A 14,846-nucleotide genomic window follows, 5' to 3' on the forward strand; every position below is an offset into this window, starting at 1 on the left:
GCTCTGCGAACGGTATTTAAGTACCAACTTGTTCCCGGAAGGGCGATCACTCCCTTCGTTTGATTGTCTCTCCCCCTTCATACCCATACTTCCGCAGAATGACAAATATAACAAAGCCCCTGTACCTTGGACTTGACTTATCGACGCAACAACTCAAGGCAATTCTGATCAATGATGATTTGGAAGTGCAGCATGAGATAGCTGTTCACTTTGATCGTGATTTAGGAGAGAAATATGGTGTGACGAACGGAGCAGTGCAGGGCCCCGACGAAGGAGAGGTTACGAGCCCGGTAGCGATGTGGGTTGAGGCAATTGACTTGTTGATGCAGAGGTTGAAGCACGCCGGTGTGGATTTGGGTTCCATATCAGCGATATCTGGGGATGGTCAGGCATGTCTTCTCTCTCCCCTGATGAAAGACAATCTAATCATAATTTATCGAAATTAGCAACATGGATCGGTTTACTGGTCCAAGGAAGCAGAGAATCTATTGAACGAGCTCGATTCTAGCAAATCGGTTCTTGAGCAGTTGTTTCCGGCTGCCTTCACATTTCAAAAAAGCCCAATCTGGCAAGATTCGTCAACTACGAAGCAATGCCGGGAACTCGAAGCTGCAGTTGGTGGCGCGCAAGCTCTCGCTGATCTATCGGGAAGCAAAGCATATGAGCGATTTACCGGTAATCAGATCTCCCGAGTGCGTTTTCGTTTACCATTTGTTCATTTTGCACACTATACTCAATGACAAGCTTCCAAACTCTTGATAGCTACGTCAAAAAAATCCGGAACTGTACGGTGCAACCGCTCGAATTTCCTTGGTCTCTTCCTTCATCCCTTCCGTATTCTTGGGGACCATCGCGCCTATCGAGATCTCTGATGCTAGTGGCATGAATTTGATGGACGTCTTAACTTGCAAATGGGATGAGAAGTTGCTGGATATCTGTGGCGGTTCAACTCTGCGAGAGAAGCTGGGACCAGAACCCGTGGCTGGCGGGCTTGCCCTTGGAAAGGTTCACAGCTATTGGGTGAAGAAGTGGGGATTCAATCCAGGTACATACCAATCATCAAAAATTGAGATATCTTGTTTTGACAAACTTTCGCCAAGAATGTATCGTCGCTCCTTTCACTGGTGATAATCCTGCTTCAGTTATTGCTGTGTCAGCCCCCGGTGATGCTCTGCTCTCTCTTGGAACGTCGACCACTTTCCTCCTATCGGTACCACCCGCAACTAAACCTCCGAAGCGATTCACCAATTCCCACCTTTTGACTCATCCTACCGACCCTCCACATGCTTTCATCGCCATGTTATGCTACAAGAATGGTGCATTAGCCCGGGAACAAGTTCGAGATAAATATGCCCAAGCGGACTGGGATCGATTCAACGAACATGTCAATAGTACGCCGGCAGGAAACAATGGCTACTTAGGTTTCTATTTCCCACTTCCTGAAATCATACCCCCCAATGTCCTGGGCAATTTCTTCTATTCAACTGACTTGGCCGGGAGAGAGCTGAACGTTATACCCACTAATGCTCATCCTCGAGCGATTCTTGAGTCTCAACTCCTGTCCATCAAGTCGAGACTCGCAAAAATGTTGCCACCCAATTCACCGCCTCTACAACGGCTTGTTGTGACTGGTGGTTCCTCTACTAACCAAACCATCAGACAGGTTGCAGCTGTGAGTCTATCTGACGTCTTTCAAGCAATGCGTATATCTAACAAATACTTTTTAGGATATTTTCGGTATGAAAGTGTTTGTCTCAACGACTAAAGAGTCAGCCGCCACTGGTGGCGCTCTTCTTGCGAAGTGGGCACGTTGGAAATTGTCCAACCAGGGCTCGTTTGAGGACATGACTGGCGGTCAAATGCCTGGGATGACATGTGTTGCAGAACCTCGGCCGGATACTGTCAAGGTCTATAATCATTTATTGGAGGCTTATGACGCTTGTGAACAACAAGTCATACAGAAGGGACGAGGCTCTGCGGAATGAACACTTTTATTATATTTATGTTGTTCTGTTGTCGTAATCACTAGGCTAAAATTAGGGAAGAACGTAGCTACAAGGTGGCTCTTTGAGGCCATACACACTGGAAATTCACAATCGCACCGGGATTATGAAAAACATCAATTTTGATCAATTCAAATCAGCCACAAGGTCCATCCAGACAGGTTGAATCCGGGTTTCTGAGGCCCCAGATGTTTTCCCTGATTCCTCTAGGAGAGGTGTAATCAGCATCTGGTTCATCGGGAAATAAGGTAAATCGAGTGTCCGATCTCCTTTCTCTGGGAATTCCGATTGGAATATTCCACGATAATCATGGTACTCACTACCAGTTGAAAAACTTGTGGCATAAGCAGCATTCTGCGGTGGTTGCAAGGTTTGTGTGGCTTTATCATATCGATGGCCTGATGTGCTGGCCGCGTCATATCTATTGAATGCAGCTGGCGCCGTATCAGTGGCAGGATTTTCGACAAGCAACTTTTGTTAGAGCGGAAACCTACCGAGTGGTATATTAGCTCCAGACACGCTATGGGGGAAAATCTGAGGTGATGATTGGAACGAAAGCGGAACCTGCGGGCTCGACAGATGAATGGGCTCCGCCTTTGCACCTATAAAGGCGCTGCCTCGTAGCAAAGTGATCACATCGAGATTGTTGCCCCCTATGATAGGTCCAGTGTAGGGCACAGCCATATGACTATTCAACGTGCCCACTCGCTGATATTCACTTAGATTGTAATGAGCCTTGCGTTGGAGGTGCTGCATGGTTTCCTACCAGGCAAAAATAAACGGCGAATGCTTGAAGATGAAAACCAAAGACATACGAGGAGATCGGCGGCTCCAAATCCAGGCGCCACTTTGGAGAAGAGTTTAGAGGCTGACTCCAGCTGAACAAGAGCTGCAGGTGCTAATCCCTCGGAGGGACATCGTATTACGATAGATGCCAATATAACCTGCATTCACCCGTTAAATAAAGCCTGGTTTGCAGCAAGATATACTCACAGAACAAGAAAACATGTGAGCCCACAAGAACCACAATCTACTGCAAATTGTTTCAGCTTGAGAATGCAGGTTCCACATTCGTTCAACGAAGGTTTGAGCACAATGGAAGACTGCTTCAATGGAGTCACGATAGGGACTCTGGAGAGGGTTTTCTGGGTGTTCAATGATAGCTTTGGCAAAGAAAACCCTGTGGAGATACAGCCGACCTAGAGTTGGAATAAGGGGGAGATAAAACAGATTAAATTCAAGCTCACTCATTTCACGCATAGCGAATACAATGTACCGCTGCAAGGTCGGGCCAATCATGTCTGGACGTACAGGGCTGTTATTGCCGTTGCTTGGCTCAGGCAACCGAAGGATAGGTGGAATCGGGAAGGACCGTATTTGCTCGTCAAGCTGGAGTACAGCTGCATACGTAGGTACATTGGTACCAAAAGCATGCACATGAAGCGGGCTTATGCATTCTGAAGTAAACCGGTGTTTCCATGCGTGGACTATAATTGAATCAGCTATTATCAAGAAGGGTATTCACAGAGCTCACAGATATTTTCAACAGGGCCACCGCTACAATCAAGGAAGGGCGATTTACAATCAATGTGAGAAAGGGAAAAAGAAGGCGGTCTACCGAAAGTCAACGATTGCCAGGAGTCGTACGTGAAGATTTCCCAGAAGAGCTGGCGGCGATGCCGAGTCTCGGCGGCTTCAAAACTCCAGTGCGTGCTGTCCCTGTCTACGGAAAAATATCAGAAGCGGGTTACATTCATCGTGCCTATCATCTTACGAAGTCCAATCTGGGACTTTTGATTAACTCTCCCGCCAATGGAACAACGCTTGTTTGAACTCACACTCTGTCCAATATTGACTGCTATGCCCATGATAAGCCACCGTGGTTCGGAAGTGGTTCCGTACCGATCCACCAGAAATAGGTAAAAGCTCATAAGAAACTGTAAGATCCATCAATTTCTTATCGGACAGGGCTATCCAAAAAAAAAAATTACCAAGGCTTCCACGGCATACTGGGTTGCCAATTCGGAAAGGGAAGACTGAAACAGTGCTGCTCGAGCCAATTGGTGATACCGCTCCGCTTCCATATTGTACGGGGAGAGTGAAGGGTCCATCAAAGATCCAATCGCTAATGTCATAAATAACAAGGAAAGTTTGTGAGTCGTTGATGGGTCTGCCGGTAGTTGCACACTGGCGCTAGAAGAATAGAAAGTTGAAAAGATGTGCTTTTCAAAAATGTCTTCTGCGACAGGATTATACCTCAATATGAAGGTTAGTCACGTTGGCATGAATGGAAACATTTGACCCTTCTTACATCCAGGATGCGTAGGTATAGAATAGGGACCGTAATTCCATCGAGATTGTTCGAGTGGGTAAATAAGGCAACAAACATTGAAGATTCGCCTTGTTAGATATTGGGCAATACGAAATAGGCATCATGGACGCCTTTGTCAAGATCTCGGGCGGCAGAAAGGGTTGAAGGTTGTTAAAGACCTCCTCGGATGCATATGTGCCCCTTTGTTGACCATGCTTGTTCAAGCGTCAATTGAATTCGCAAATATATGCATGACGCAGAAGCGCATGCTTACCTGTAAGAAATACTTGGGAGACCGTGTCGGAAATTTTGACTAAGACGATGGGAGGAGAGCTTACCAGGGAGTTTGCTGTGCCACTGTGGTACCTGGATACCCTGGGGTCGTGAATAGACATAGATCCTTGTGGGCCTGTGACATCGCCTAGTATGAATGTGTTACTACTGCGCGGAGGAAGTGGCTCTCGCTGCAGAGGCGTTTTGATCCTGAGCAGCGCTTCTGAGAGTAAAGGATGAGGAACCGTCGACCTCTCTGAGTGTAAAGTCTGCAGGGCTTCCTCCAGGACTCTTATACGATAGCTGAGTTGCTGATTCTTCTCGTGAAGTTCTTCGGTAGTAGCTACTACAAATCTTCAAACTCACATTAGGTGGTGGCCACTTTGTATCCGTATGGACCTACCGATTTCCCGGACCTGTCGTAAGCAAACCCTGCTCGGGAGTGAGGATGGTGTTGGGCCGCACGATAGTCAGAAATCAACGCACATCGGGGCAGATGGCACCACAACCGCGCTTAACGCACGAGCTGCAAGGAATGGATCTGTCGCAACGGAGTTTCGATCTAGAGGAGGGCGATGTCAGCCTCGGGCAAAGTGGTAAGCACAGGGTACATGCCGTCGACATTCAGCGCAGTTAAGCGGAGATTCAGCGTGGTTAGGGCGAATCGCAGCCCTTCTATGCTTCATCTTTAAGTCGCCACCTCTGACATTGGAGGGGAAGTCTGAATAATGGCTAGACATAGCTTCTGGGAGGAAGACGTAGATGCTATAGGAAGCTGGGCTTTTAGTATACCACGGGCCTGTGACTGGATATAGAAGTTGAGCGGTTAGATGCGAAACATGAAGCCTGAAAACATCGCAAAACCCCGCACTTTGAGATATTCTGAACCCTTCTAAGTGTTTCTCAGATTCCGGATTATCTCCAATTAGATCTGCTATGAAATGACTAGCCCATACTTATGAATTTCCGGTGCTACTGAGCGGTGAGGACTGGTATGACACAGCAAGTTAATGTCAGGTTAATTCTATCTTCCGTCTTGGCTCATTCATTGAGTTGGAAGATGCAGGCAGACCATACACATGCCTAGATCACTGGCTCGGAACAGGATGGCATAGCCAATGATCACCGGTCACCTCTGACTTCCATGAAGTTCGCCCCACAGTCATCTCCGCGAGGACAGCACAGAAAGTGACTGTCCAAGTTTTTCGTTAACTCCCATAAAATGATGCTCCAACAGTCGTGTGCAACCTTGTTGAGCTGACGGGGCCGTGCTTGGAATCCGTTGAACAAGGACGTCCAACATATTGGTATCTGAGTTAAAAATATAGTTGGATTTGAATGCAAAAAATGAGCCTAGAAAGAACCTTGTCGATGCAGTTGTGAGGGACAACCCCTTCCTTGTTTTTATCTTGATTTCAGACTCACATGCTTCGCAAACTTTCACCAATCTATTTTGAGGAAGCCAATAACAACGGATGATTAAGCACGCTTAACATGTTTAGGGTTACTAAATATTGCCTGCTGTCAGCATTTACCGTCATGGTCTGTTATCAAGACTTCTTCGCACCTCTAAAGATGTGCAGGGTCATCAAATCAATATTCCTTCGACAACATTCAACCATTCATCCTTGAGAGGGGTGATTCGGGGATGATGCGACTTGAAGCACGATCCTGTAGTCCAAGGGTGTACAGTCTCCAGTACAGCCTTTCTATTACTGGGAACAAGAAGAATCTGAGTCGATAGAGCTTTTTTAAGCCTTGTTCCTGCTATCTGTTGAATATAACCCGAGTGATCCATACGAAGCTGGAGGAAGTATAATACAGATCCTTTGCGCGCGTCACCATCGACTATTGAATATTGATGGACTAGGTGATGTTAACTGCATGGCACCAAAATGTTGGAAGCGGTATGTTCGGACTGATGCTGACCGTTTAGGCATCTTCCGGCGGAGCAAGAATGTCTGATATAGCGCCAGGGGTTGAAAGAAAGTATGTCGCGTAAATGAAATTCAAGGCAAAAATGTCTCTAAAATCTCATGCATAGTCAGCCACCTCCACTGAAAACTATCGAAGGTACATTGTTCAAAGCCCTGGTAGAAGCCGGTGCTGTGTCCCAGGATAATGCTAATGATCCAGTCAAGGCAAAATCCTTCGTTTTGTCTATATTTTACGGAATTTAACGTTTATCTCAAGGTCGCTCTGGCTCGTGCTGCACGAACAGATGCAGGCGTTCATGCCGCAGGAAACATTGTTTCCTTGAAGATGATAATGCACGTCCCCGGCATTCCCGATCTTGTCGGTCGTGTAAACGAATTATTACCTCCAGAAATTAGACTGTGGGGCTACGTGCGAGCTCAAAACTCGTTCAACGCGCGATTGTTCGTCCAGCCACTTTGGCCTTCGAATTGAAAACTTACATCGCATTCATCCAGGGCATGCGACAGTAGAAAGTACACGTATTATTTTCCCAGTTACCTTCTCATCCCTCCGAAACCCGGTAGTAATCTCCATCGTGTTCTCGCTCAGCATGCAGAATCGTTAGGTCATAATGGATCCATATTATCACACTCGTTTTGGGACAATCCCAACTCGTCTAAAGAGGATGACATGCGAAGAAAACGTACTTGGAGAGTTACTCAAGACCGAATCGCAGATTTGCGTACCGCAGCACAGAAATTCATTGGCACCCACAATTTCCATAATTTTACCGTCGGTCGAGATGCCTCGGATAAAAGCAATATGCGCCACATGAAAAGCATCGAGGTGAGCAGATTTCTTCTCAGATAAACTCGTTAACCAACACGCTGGAAAAGATTGCCGACCCAGTGACTCATGGGGACACTGAATGGGTCAGCGTACTATTTCATGGGCAAAGTTTCATGCTTCATCAGGTATGAGACTAATTGTAGACCCTACTCCATCCCTCGTGCTGATGCTACGTGTTTCTAGATCGTAAGCTGGTCACATTCTCCGCGGAAAAGCAGATTTACCACATAGCATCTGACAGCGGAAAATGATGTCCAGCCTGGTACTTTCCTGTCGTACCAACACATCGCCGAATATTGTCACCGAGGTCATTCACATGCACTGCTTCATCAAGCGCCTCACGCGCTTACGCTTTCCATTTCTAGCTATACAAAAATCCAGATGCCTTCATACCCAAAATGCCATCCCTTGGCCTTCTCCTCGAGGAGCCAATCTTTGCGTCTTACAACAGCAGAATGAATACCGTTAATGAAAAACACAAACCTGATAGTCCAGATTACCGACCAATGATCGATTTCGAACCATACCGATCACAAATCAACGAGTTCAAAGACCAGTTCATCTATAAAAATATGCGAGAGATCGAGGATCGGGATGGGCTGTACGTTGTCTCCCCCATTTTTCGAAGAACTCTGGTTTTTCTCATTACGAATGCCACACATAACAGATTTGATGCTTGGATTCGCATGGTCGACAATTACGCCGGTAACGACTTATTATATCTCAATCCTGAAGGAATCATTCCAGACGTTGCGATCATCAAGAAGGGAGACAAAAGGGAAAATCCGTTCCGTGAACGACGTGTGTTCGATGCAACCAGTTTCTCCGAAGGAGATCACATCAAAACCAAGTTGCAACAGGCCGAAGATGGCCGAGGTGAGGATGAAGATGGTGAAGATGGTGACAGCGATAGAGAAGCAAAGTTGGATAAAAAGCAGCTTGCAGAGACAGAAGGATAGGATACTATTGGATAAGTAGTAGATACAATATACTAGTTACGAAGAACAGTATTGAAAATTTGCAGAGCAGAACAATGGAGTGCTATGATTGGAACTTCCTCATCGTCAAAATCTCATCCAACAAACCCTGTAATCGGTCGTCGTCGATCTTTACCAAACTGTTGGACGACAACCACATGAATGTTGAAAACCCAGTCATTCAATTCACACACATACCTAGGAATGACACTTTTAGCCTCTTCAGCGTCTGCCGGGCACAAATTCGCAATTTGTGCTGTTTCGAACTGTGTCAGCGCGGGTTCTCTTCTAAGAATCCTAGAAAAACAACACATTTTGTCAGGATACGGTAAATCCGTAGGGATTGTAATAACGCACTCTCGGACAGCACTGGCCGAGTCCGTCGTATTAAACTTCGCAAATGTCTTGACATACTCCAAAGCCTTGTTGTAAACCCTACAATTAGTAAATGCATGAACACCCATCTCTTCCAAATACTGTTTTGGACAATAGAACGCACGCAGTGTCTGGAGCGTCTTTATCCCTGTTCTCTAACAGATACTTGACTTCCGAAATCAGCAGACAACCCGCATTGTTGAATTCTAATCACAGCACACAGCGCTTTGGTTTAAACTAAACTTGTTAGGGAGAATGGCTGCTTAAACACTATTTACCTGGACCAAGCTTCAGAGCTGCCGCGTCCTCCTCCTCTGTTTGCGGCCGATGACGAAGCCGTGAAGTCATTTTCTGCGAGTTGGTAGTAGTAGGTAGACTTCAATACAATGACCAAACAGAGCCAATCACAGCTTCAACACTACAAATAAATTTCGTATTAATGCCGCAAATACATACATATATCGGGCCTAACTAGTGCAAGTAGCCTGGCTGTGTAAAATGAAACTGCAGGCTACGAGCACCTTCGAAAGATGGATAAGGATCAACATTCAAAGCGCCCAACTAGACAACATTTAGACAACGGCGTGAGGTGTGCTTGTGCGTGAGACCAAAAAATGAGAGATTAACAAATGGCGGTGAGGATGACGGCAACGAATCCAGAAGATACGATCAATCAACCAACGCATGGATCTACTAAGCTGGTGTAGGGTCTGGCGCTATCGTCGACGCCGAAGCCGAGTAATCTAATACAGGAGCGCCACTTGCTAGGGAAAGCGAGGTGACTTGGTCGCCAAGTCGGTTTATTGCATCCTGAGCATTGTCAACTTCGCAAGAAGGATCCCTATTTTCAGTGTTGGGCGCATTCATCGGTACTCTCTTTGGAGTCTTAGGATTGTACAGTTCCGCTGACTAAACAGAGGAATTGAGTGTATGCTCATTTTACGACTAGCTTACCCACCTTCGGAGGAGGTCGTTCAAACCCAGAGTCATCCAATCGGTTGTTGATTTCGTGACCGTCATTGTTATTGATCACACTAAAATTCGGTCTTGAGGAAGGGTTACCCCAAGCTCCAGTCGGCACACGCCTCTCTGGAGGCTGCATGGTCGTTAGCGGCGGAAAGTCTGTCGACTGCAAAGAAGCCGGGGAATTTAGTTGCGGGGCATGTCGCGAATAACCTGATTGGGTACTGCTGCCACTAAAGCTTCTTGGAGGGGTACTAGGAGGCATATTGCGAGGGTTATGAGATGGTTTAAGATTAATTGCCCAATCTGGTCGTGCGGGTAGCGGATGCTGTGAGCCAGCACTCACAGTCTGGGCCCTCCGAGATGAAGAAGAAGTAGACGACTGGAAAAGTTCACGTTAGTATATCACGGTGACAACGTAGTAATGGCACTGACCGTGACGGAGGACCCATCGTCACCACTAGCAGATCGTCCATTTGCCGAGGAATTGCTCAGGTTGCTCTGCCTTCTACTGTTGCTCAAGCGAGGCCCAACAGTATCATGCGTCTGTGGGGCTGTCGAGACCATACCTCCCGAGCCAATGCCCGGACCGTAACTCCAAGGTGCCCTTGCAGGCTGAACCACACCTTGCCTAGACTTTGGACCATTGCCATTGGCAGAGTAATTGTAGGCATTCCTCGGCGGAGGACGACTAACTGAAGAAGACGGTGTGCCATTACCACCAGGAATACTGTTCCTGAAACCATTTAATTGATTATTTCCCATATTGTTATTGGGTACCCGAGATTCGTACATTTGCGGCGCATGCATGGGCGGCGGAGGATGAGTGGGAGGAGGTGGTGGGGCTACATGATGCCCCGGTTGGGGAGGATAATACCCCGGCATTGGGTAAGAATAGGTGGGCGGAGGTGGCATATATTGCTGGTAAGGAGGTTGTCCAGGAGCTGATGAATTCATCGGGTGAGGTCCATTTGGAGGAGGGTGCGGCGGAACGGAATGAGGCTGCATTTGAGGGGAAGGTGCATGCTGCTGTGGCCATAAGTAAGGAGGACCGTAAGACATGTGTGGTGGAGAAGGATAAGGCTCCCCATTAGATGTCATGGTTGGATCAGGAACATTCTGCTGGGGATGTGGAGGTGACGTGAAATGCGGGTACGGAGGCGGGTAGTAAGGATATGGAGCATAAGAAGAGTTTGGTTGGCCCTGAGCGTAGCCGTAGCCGTAGGGAGGGTGTGAATACATGGGCGCTGCAGGCGTTGAATGTTGGGCTGCATCGTAAAGTGGTACTGAAGGAGCGGCAGGCTCATATAACGAAGGATATTGGAATGAAGAAGGTGAAGCGGCTCTAGAGTTTCGCGAGCTTCCAGAGCCATTGTTGATGTATGCAGGTGAACGGATGGAACGAGTAGATGAAGAGGCAGAAGCATAACCTGAATTGTGTCGCTGGTCATGTCTTCGTGTGGGTCCAGACCACTCGCTCTCGGTGGCAGGAGAGCCGGAAGAGCTATCGGCATCACCTGCACTACTTCCACCGTTTTTCACGCTTCCCGACGCTGTACTGAGAGAAGACGAGCTTGAATTAATGTCTTTATCTTTCACTTTCTCCTTCTCCTCGAAATCCATGAATATGCGATTTCGCGCTTCATTGTAAGCAGCCTCACGCTGCTCGATAGTCATACGCTTCTTGGTACTCCCACCTGTCGTATTACTTCTGCCTCCTAGACTGCCAGTCTCTGATGGATCGAGGTCAGACAAGTCTGCTTCATCTGTAGTCACTGAGGCCGCCTGTTGAGAAGGTTTACTTCGGCGGCCTATCGATGATCGGCGCATTATTTTAAAGGCTGGTGCTGTGGTGGTTTCCGCAGGAACCAGCTCTGATATTTTGAGCGGCGGCCTGAAGTTGAATCAGTAGAGTACCTCGGACACAGCATCGACAATATACTTACATGCGGCTTTCTGACGTCGAAAAAACGTAGATGGTTTTACTCATTGGGTCAGTCTCTGGGCTCAGCTTATAATAAGCTGAACAGCGATGAACCAGTAATCTTTGATACGATGTGACCGGTGCTAACTCCACGCGAGGTCTTCACGAGAGTGAAAGGGGAAAGAGGGAAAAGTGAACGGGTAAGTAAAAATTCTCAACTCGTGGGGGCACACGCTGGCTAAACCCGCCCTGAAATTGCTCCTCACCTGCGCTCTTCATTTATTAATGATTCTAGCATCTCTCCGAGCTTCAAAACATAAATTCTATCCTTTCCTCTAAGAGCCTCGACGATCTGGGGGTCTACGTCGCGAGGATGGCCAGAATCGGATGCTGTTGCATTGTCTGCTTCTGACCCAGAAGATCGTGTGCCGTCTAATGCAGGCAGTGAAGAGAGGAGGGCGTTGGTATCTTCTGTTGTAGAAATCGATGAGCCATTGCTTGGCCTAGAACCAGCGGAAGTTAAGCTTGCGGGATGTGAATCTGTCATCGGGTTTTTTGTGGAGGTCGCGAAGGGGGCCTCGGGCGCTAGGGCAGTTGGTGTCAGAAGAGGGGGAGTATCAGACGACGGGGTGGAATGGTGGTCGGGCTGTTCTGTATTGGAGGACGAGAGGTGGCGGTCAACGATCTAGACAGCAGAACGACGATGGAGAGAAGATTTACCAAAAGACATGAGGGGTTGCAGCAGGGGCCGGGTGGGTGGGCGGTCGGAGCGGGGCAGGTGGGAGGCGGGTGAGAGTTGTGGAGGAAGGAGAGCACGGCAGCTCGGTTAGGACATGAGGTTCAGAGGAAAAAGTGTCAGAGATGTCGCAACTCATTCCATCAGACCGTGGGTAAATCACTCCATTCCCCTAAACTACCTAGCGTACATCTAACTACTGTAATCACTGCACCGCTTGCCCGTTAACTCCAGGACGCACCACCTCATACACGTTGAACCCCAGGCTGTGGACAGATTCAGTCAGTACCTCGTCCCACGGGCTAGTCACCCCACCCACCAAAAGACAAAGACAAATATCCCATAGACCATCAAAACAAAGGCGGCCCAGTTAAGTGTCTTGTTTGCACTTGGTTCATCGCGGGTAAGCTGCAGCATCAACAGATCAGCCCTGGTAGCTTCCCGCACAGGTTTTGCTCCAACACCCACCTTCCAATACAGCAATCCAGGAAGAATAAAGGAAATCGTCGTGGATCCTGTAGATCCCACAAAAGACAAGACTAACATCCACGTAAACACTCAGCCATCGATAGACTTTCCTCGTGGCTCACCTATGCGCAAATCACTGACAAAGAATGCAACTGTAAACCCAGCAGCAAGGATGCCTGCAGTGATCACCGCGAATTTCCACGTCGGCAGCTCCCTGCCGTTGTCTTCATCACCATCACCATTATCTTCATCAGCATCGGTTGCCACAGCCTTATACGTGGAAACATGCTCCGGGTGCAGCACTTTGCTAATTGAGTTCCTGCATGGATGTACCTGAAGAGGATACGAAGAAAGAACCAAAATTACGATGGCAAGCTGTCCAACAGCAATGAAAACAGACGTTGACGGGTACATCGCGATAATATTGGCTCCAACCTGTAAATCCGGGCTTAATGTTTCGCGTCTCAAGGACTTCTCGCGACCTTATGCATACCTTTGAGCCAAAGGTTAAATATCCAAAGATTGCTACGATCTCGTAGGTAACCACTGCAGAACCGATAGAGCCTCCGACTATGATATTCATTCTATTCTGAGTGTTGCTGGTTACCTCGTTATAAAGAGGGAAAAGCTACGAAATGAGTATTGATTCACGCAGAAAGAGAAGAACTTACGTTCTGAGCACAAGTAAACGCAAAGACCTGGACAGGAAATGTTGATATGAAATCCGAACGGAATTTGACAAGCCTGATCTCTCCTGGAGACGTCATTCCTTTCAGTGGCCAAAAGTAGCACCGTATAACGATTACGATCAGATATGCTGCCAATGAAACATCTTAGCGCACGAGACACCCATAAAAACCCAAAAGCCTTACTAGCAGAGAATAACGAAACATAGCTCGTGTGGCGGAGACTGTCAATGTGTCGCAAGAAGCATAAAGGCACCAGTATCAATGCAAAGATAAAAATCCAGTTTCCTCCGTCTAATGTCCATGCGGGAGGATCTATCTTTCCGGAGCTTAAATCATGGTAAAAGGAGGTCACAACATTCGGCATGAGGCCCTTGATGATGATCAAGTAGCTGCATTAAATGAGTCTTCCTTCTTATCTTGCGAAAGCAAACACAGTTACCTGATTGAAACGCCGAAGCATTTGATAGCGATAGCAGCATCAAAGAAAACTGCAGCCTTCGGAAACGTAAGTTGAGATACGGCGTGAAACGATGCCCGGCGGTGTTGGGTATATGTAGCACAACGCGATAAGAGGTACAGTCCAAAACCTGCTACCCCTCCTGAGAAAATACAGGTTAATGTACCTGGAATAAAACCACTCGACGCCATGGCCTACAATGCGCTATTCAGCTTTACGGAGTACAGCACGCGACAATGGTTCCTCACCAGAGGAAAGGATAACATTCCTATGATAGCAGATCAGTCACTCAAACTCGCAAGGTATTCGAACCGAGGGTAAGCTAAACTAACCAGTTCCGATGATGGTATTCGAAAGGTTACTGATACAACTTCCTAGAGATGCATGCCCATCTCGTTTGCTGCCCTCGGGTGCCATTGCAGGGTCTCTATTCCCAAGCAGAGCATTCGTTTCGTCACTTCCCCCAGCCGTTTCTGTACCGTTGTCGCGTGCAATTCCGTATGTTTGCTTCATTTCATGCTCTTCGTCTTGGTCGTGGTTAAAGCGCTGGAAAGCACCGTTTAGTAGTGTGAGATTTGATAATAGGAATTCCTACAGGCAATGAGTCCAGTGTCAAGCTCAAGGCGGTAAAAGCAAGAGAGAAATGTAAGGGGTACGAGACCGTGTGCGTTAAGTACTCGGGCTGCCTTTAAACTCACAGGCCTCGATCACGACTGATCCGTGCCGCGTGCCGCCTCATTTCATCACGTGCTCCAAATTTCTTGTTCTTTTTGCTTTCTCTTTGCTTTCTCTTTTGATTCTCTTTTGATTCTGCACACTTATACGAAGGAGTGCGGCTCGTGGAGAAGGGCCTACTACAGAGGTAATTTGTGGGCTGCCGTCGTAGTAATAGGCAGGATAGATC

At 47.5% G+C, this 14,846-nt stretch overlaps 5 protein-coding genes across 5 annotated transcripts; 2 read left to right on the plus strand and 3 right to left on the minus strand.

Moving 5' to 3' along the window:
* The first annotated feature begins 31 nt into the window (after window positions 1-31).
* On the plus strand, window positions 32-2,104 carry AGABI2DRAFT_185916 (hypothetical protein). The gene is made up of 5 exons (XM_006461752.1): window positions 32-389; window positions 447-692; window positions 763-1,045; window positions 1,101-1,672; window positions 1,728-2,104. Exons 1-5 carry the CDS (start codon window positions 99-101, stop codon window positions 1,983-1,985), a joined length of 1,650 nt encoding a protein of 549 aa, XP_006461815.1. The 5' UTR covers window positions 32-98; the 3' UTR covers window positions 1,986-2,104.
* A 376-nt stretch (window positions 2,105-2,480) lies between these two features.
* On the minus strand, window positions 2,481-5,211 carry AGABI2DRAFT_71198 (hypothetical protein; the record flags this gene model as incomplete). The annotated part of the gene is made up of 11 exons (XM_006461753.1): window positions 2,481-2,765; window positions 2,819-2,947; window positions 2,997-3,202; window positions 3,251-3,505; window positions 3,559-3,726; window positions 3,826-3,940; window positions 3,995-4,259; window positions 4,315-4,529; window positions 4,653-4,941; window positions 4,991-5,019; window positions 5,074-5,211. The coding sequence occupies 11 exons, from the start codon at window positions 5,209-5,211 to the stop codon at window positions 2,481-2,483; spliced, it is 2,094 nt and encodes a 697-aa protein (XP_006461816.1).
* Window positions 5,212-6,623: 1,412 nt separating this feature from the next.
* Window positions 6,624-8,472, plus strand: AGABI2DRAFT_205761 (hypothetical protein; the record flags this gene model as incomplete). The annotated part of the gene is made up of 7 exons (XM_006461754.1): window positions 6,624-6,740; window positions 6,781-6,965; window positions 7,020-7,350; window positions 7,401-7,481; window positions 7,595-7,660; window positions 7,719-7,954; window positions 8,021-8,472. The coding sequence occupies 7 exons, from the start codon at window positions 6,624-6,626 to the stop codon at window positions 8,310-8,312; spliced, it is 1,308 nt and encodes a 435-aa protein (XP_006461817.1). The 3' UTR covers window positions 8,313-8,472.
* Window positions 8,473-9,112: 640 nt separating this feature from the next.
* On the minus strand, window positions 9,113-12,430 carry AGABI2DRAFT_178826 (hypothetical protein). The gene is made up of 6 exons (XM_006461755.1): window positions 12,313-12,430; window positions 11,859-12,243; window positions 11,615-11,752; window positions 10,104-11,562; window positions 9,664-10,050; window positions 9,113-9,614 (listed from the first exon to the last, which is right to left on the minus strand). Exons 1-6 carry the CDS (start codon window positions 12,320-12,322, stop codon window positions 9,399-9,401), a joined length of 2,595 nt encoding a protein of 864 aa, XP_006461818.1. The 5' UTR covers window positions 12,323-12,430; the 3' UTR covers window positions 9,113-9,398.
* A 45-nt stretch (window positions 12,431-12,475) lies between these two features.
* AGABI2DRAFT_193199 (hypothetical protein) lies at window positions 12,476-14,589 on the minus strand. The gene is made up of 11 exons (XM_006461756.1): window positions 14,538-14,589; window positions 14,275-14,488; window positions 14,191-14,210; window positions 13,925-14,136; window positions 13,669-13,874; window positions 13,468-13,613; window positions 13,290-13,424; window positions 12,919-13,231; window positions 12,797-12,867; window positions 12,649-12,736; window positions 12,476-12,595 (listed from the first exon to the last, which is right to left on the minus strand). The coding sequence occupies exons 2-11, from the start codon at window positions 14,453-14,455 to the stop codon at window positions 12,534-12,536; spliced, it is 1,434 nt and encodes a 477-aa protein (XP_006461819.1). The 5' UTR covers window positions 14,456-14,488; window positions 14,538-14,589; the 3' UTR covers window positions 12,476-12,533.
* Between the last annotated feature and the right edge of the window lie 257 nt (window positions 14,590-14,846).

The sequence above is a fragment of the Agaricus bisporus genome, assembly GCF_000300575.1.
Source record: "Agaricus bisporus var. bisporus H97 unplaced genomic scaffold AGABI2scaffold_6, whole genome shotgun sequence".
NCBI lineage: Eukaryota > Fungi > Basidiomycota > Agaricomycetes > Agaricales > Agaricaceae > Agaricus > Agaricus bisporus.

What these genes read in the sequence shown, in the direction of transcription:
- AGABI2DRAFT_185916 (XM_006461752.1), top strand. Translation starts at nt 99, where the DNA reads ATGACAAATATAACAAAGCCCCTGTACCTTGGACTTGACTTATCGACG. An exon ending in CGATATCTGGGGATGGTCAG is followed by an intron (nt 390 to 446) that starts GCATGTCTTCTC and finishes TATCGAAATTAG; the next exon opens with CAACATGGATCGGTTTACTG. An exon ending in CCATCAGACAGGTTGCAGCT is followed by an intron (nt 1,673 to 1,727) that starts GTGAGTCTATCT and finishes AATACTTTTTAG; the next exon opens with GATATTTTCGGTATGAAAGT.
- AGABI2DRAFT_178826 (XM_006461755.1), bottom strand. An exon ending in TTAATAAATGAAGAGCGCAG is followed by an intron (nt 11,753 to 11,858) that starts GTGAGGAGCAAT and finishes ACTCTCGTGAAG; the next exon opens with ACCTCGCGTGGAGTTAGCAC. An exon ending in ACGATGGGTCCTCCGTCACG is followed by an intron (nt 10,051 to 10,103) that starts GTCAGTGCCATT and finishes GAACTTTTCCAG; the next exon opens with TCGTCTACTTCTTCTTCATC.
- AGABI2DRAFT_193199 (XM_006461756.1), bottom strand. Translation starts at nt 14,455, where the DNA reads ATGAAGCAAACATACGGAATTGCACGCGACAACGGTACAGAAACGGCT. An exon ending in GAATACCATCATCGGAACTG is followed by an intron (nt 14,211 to 14,274) that starts GTTAGTTTAGCT and finishes CTGCTATCATAG; the next exon opens with GAATGTTATCCTTTCCTCTG. An exon ending in ATTTAACCTTTGGCTCAAAG is followed by an intron (nt 13,232 to 13,289) that starts GTATGCATAAGG and finishes CCGGATTTACAG; the next exon opens with GTTGGAGCCAATATTATCGC.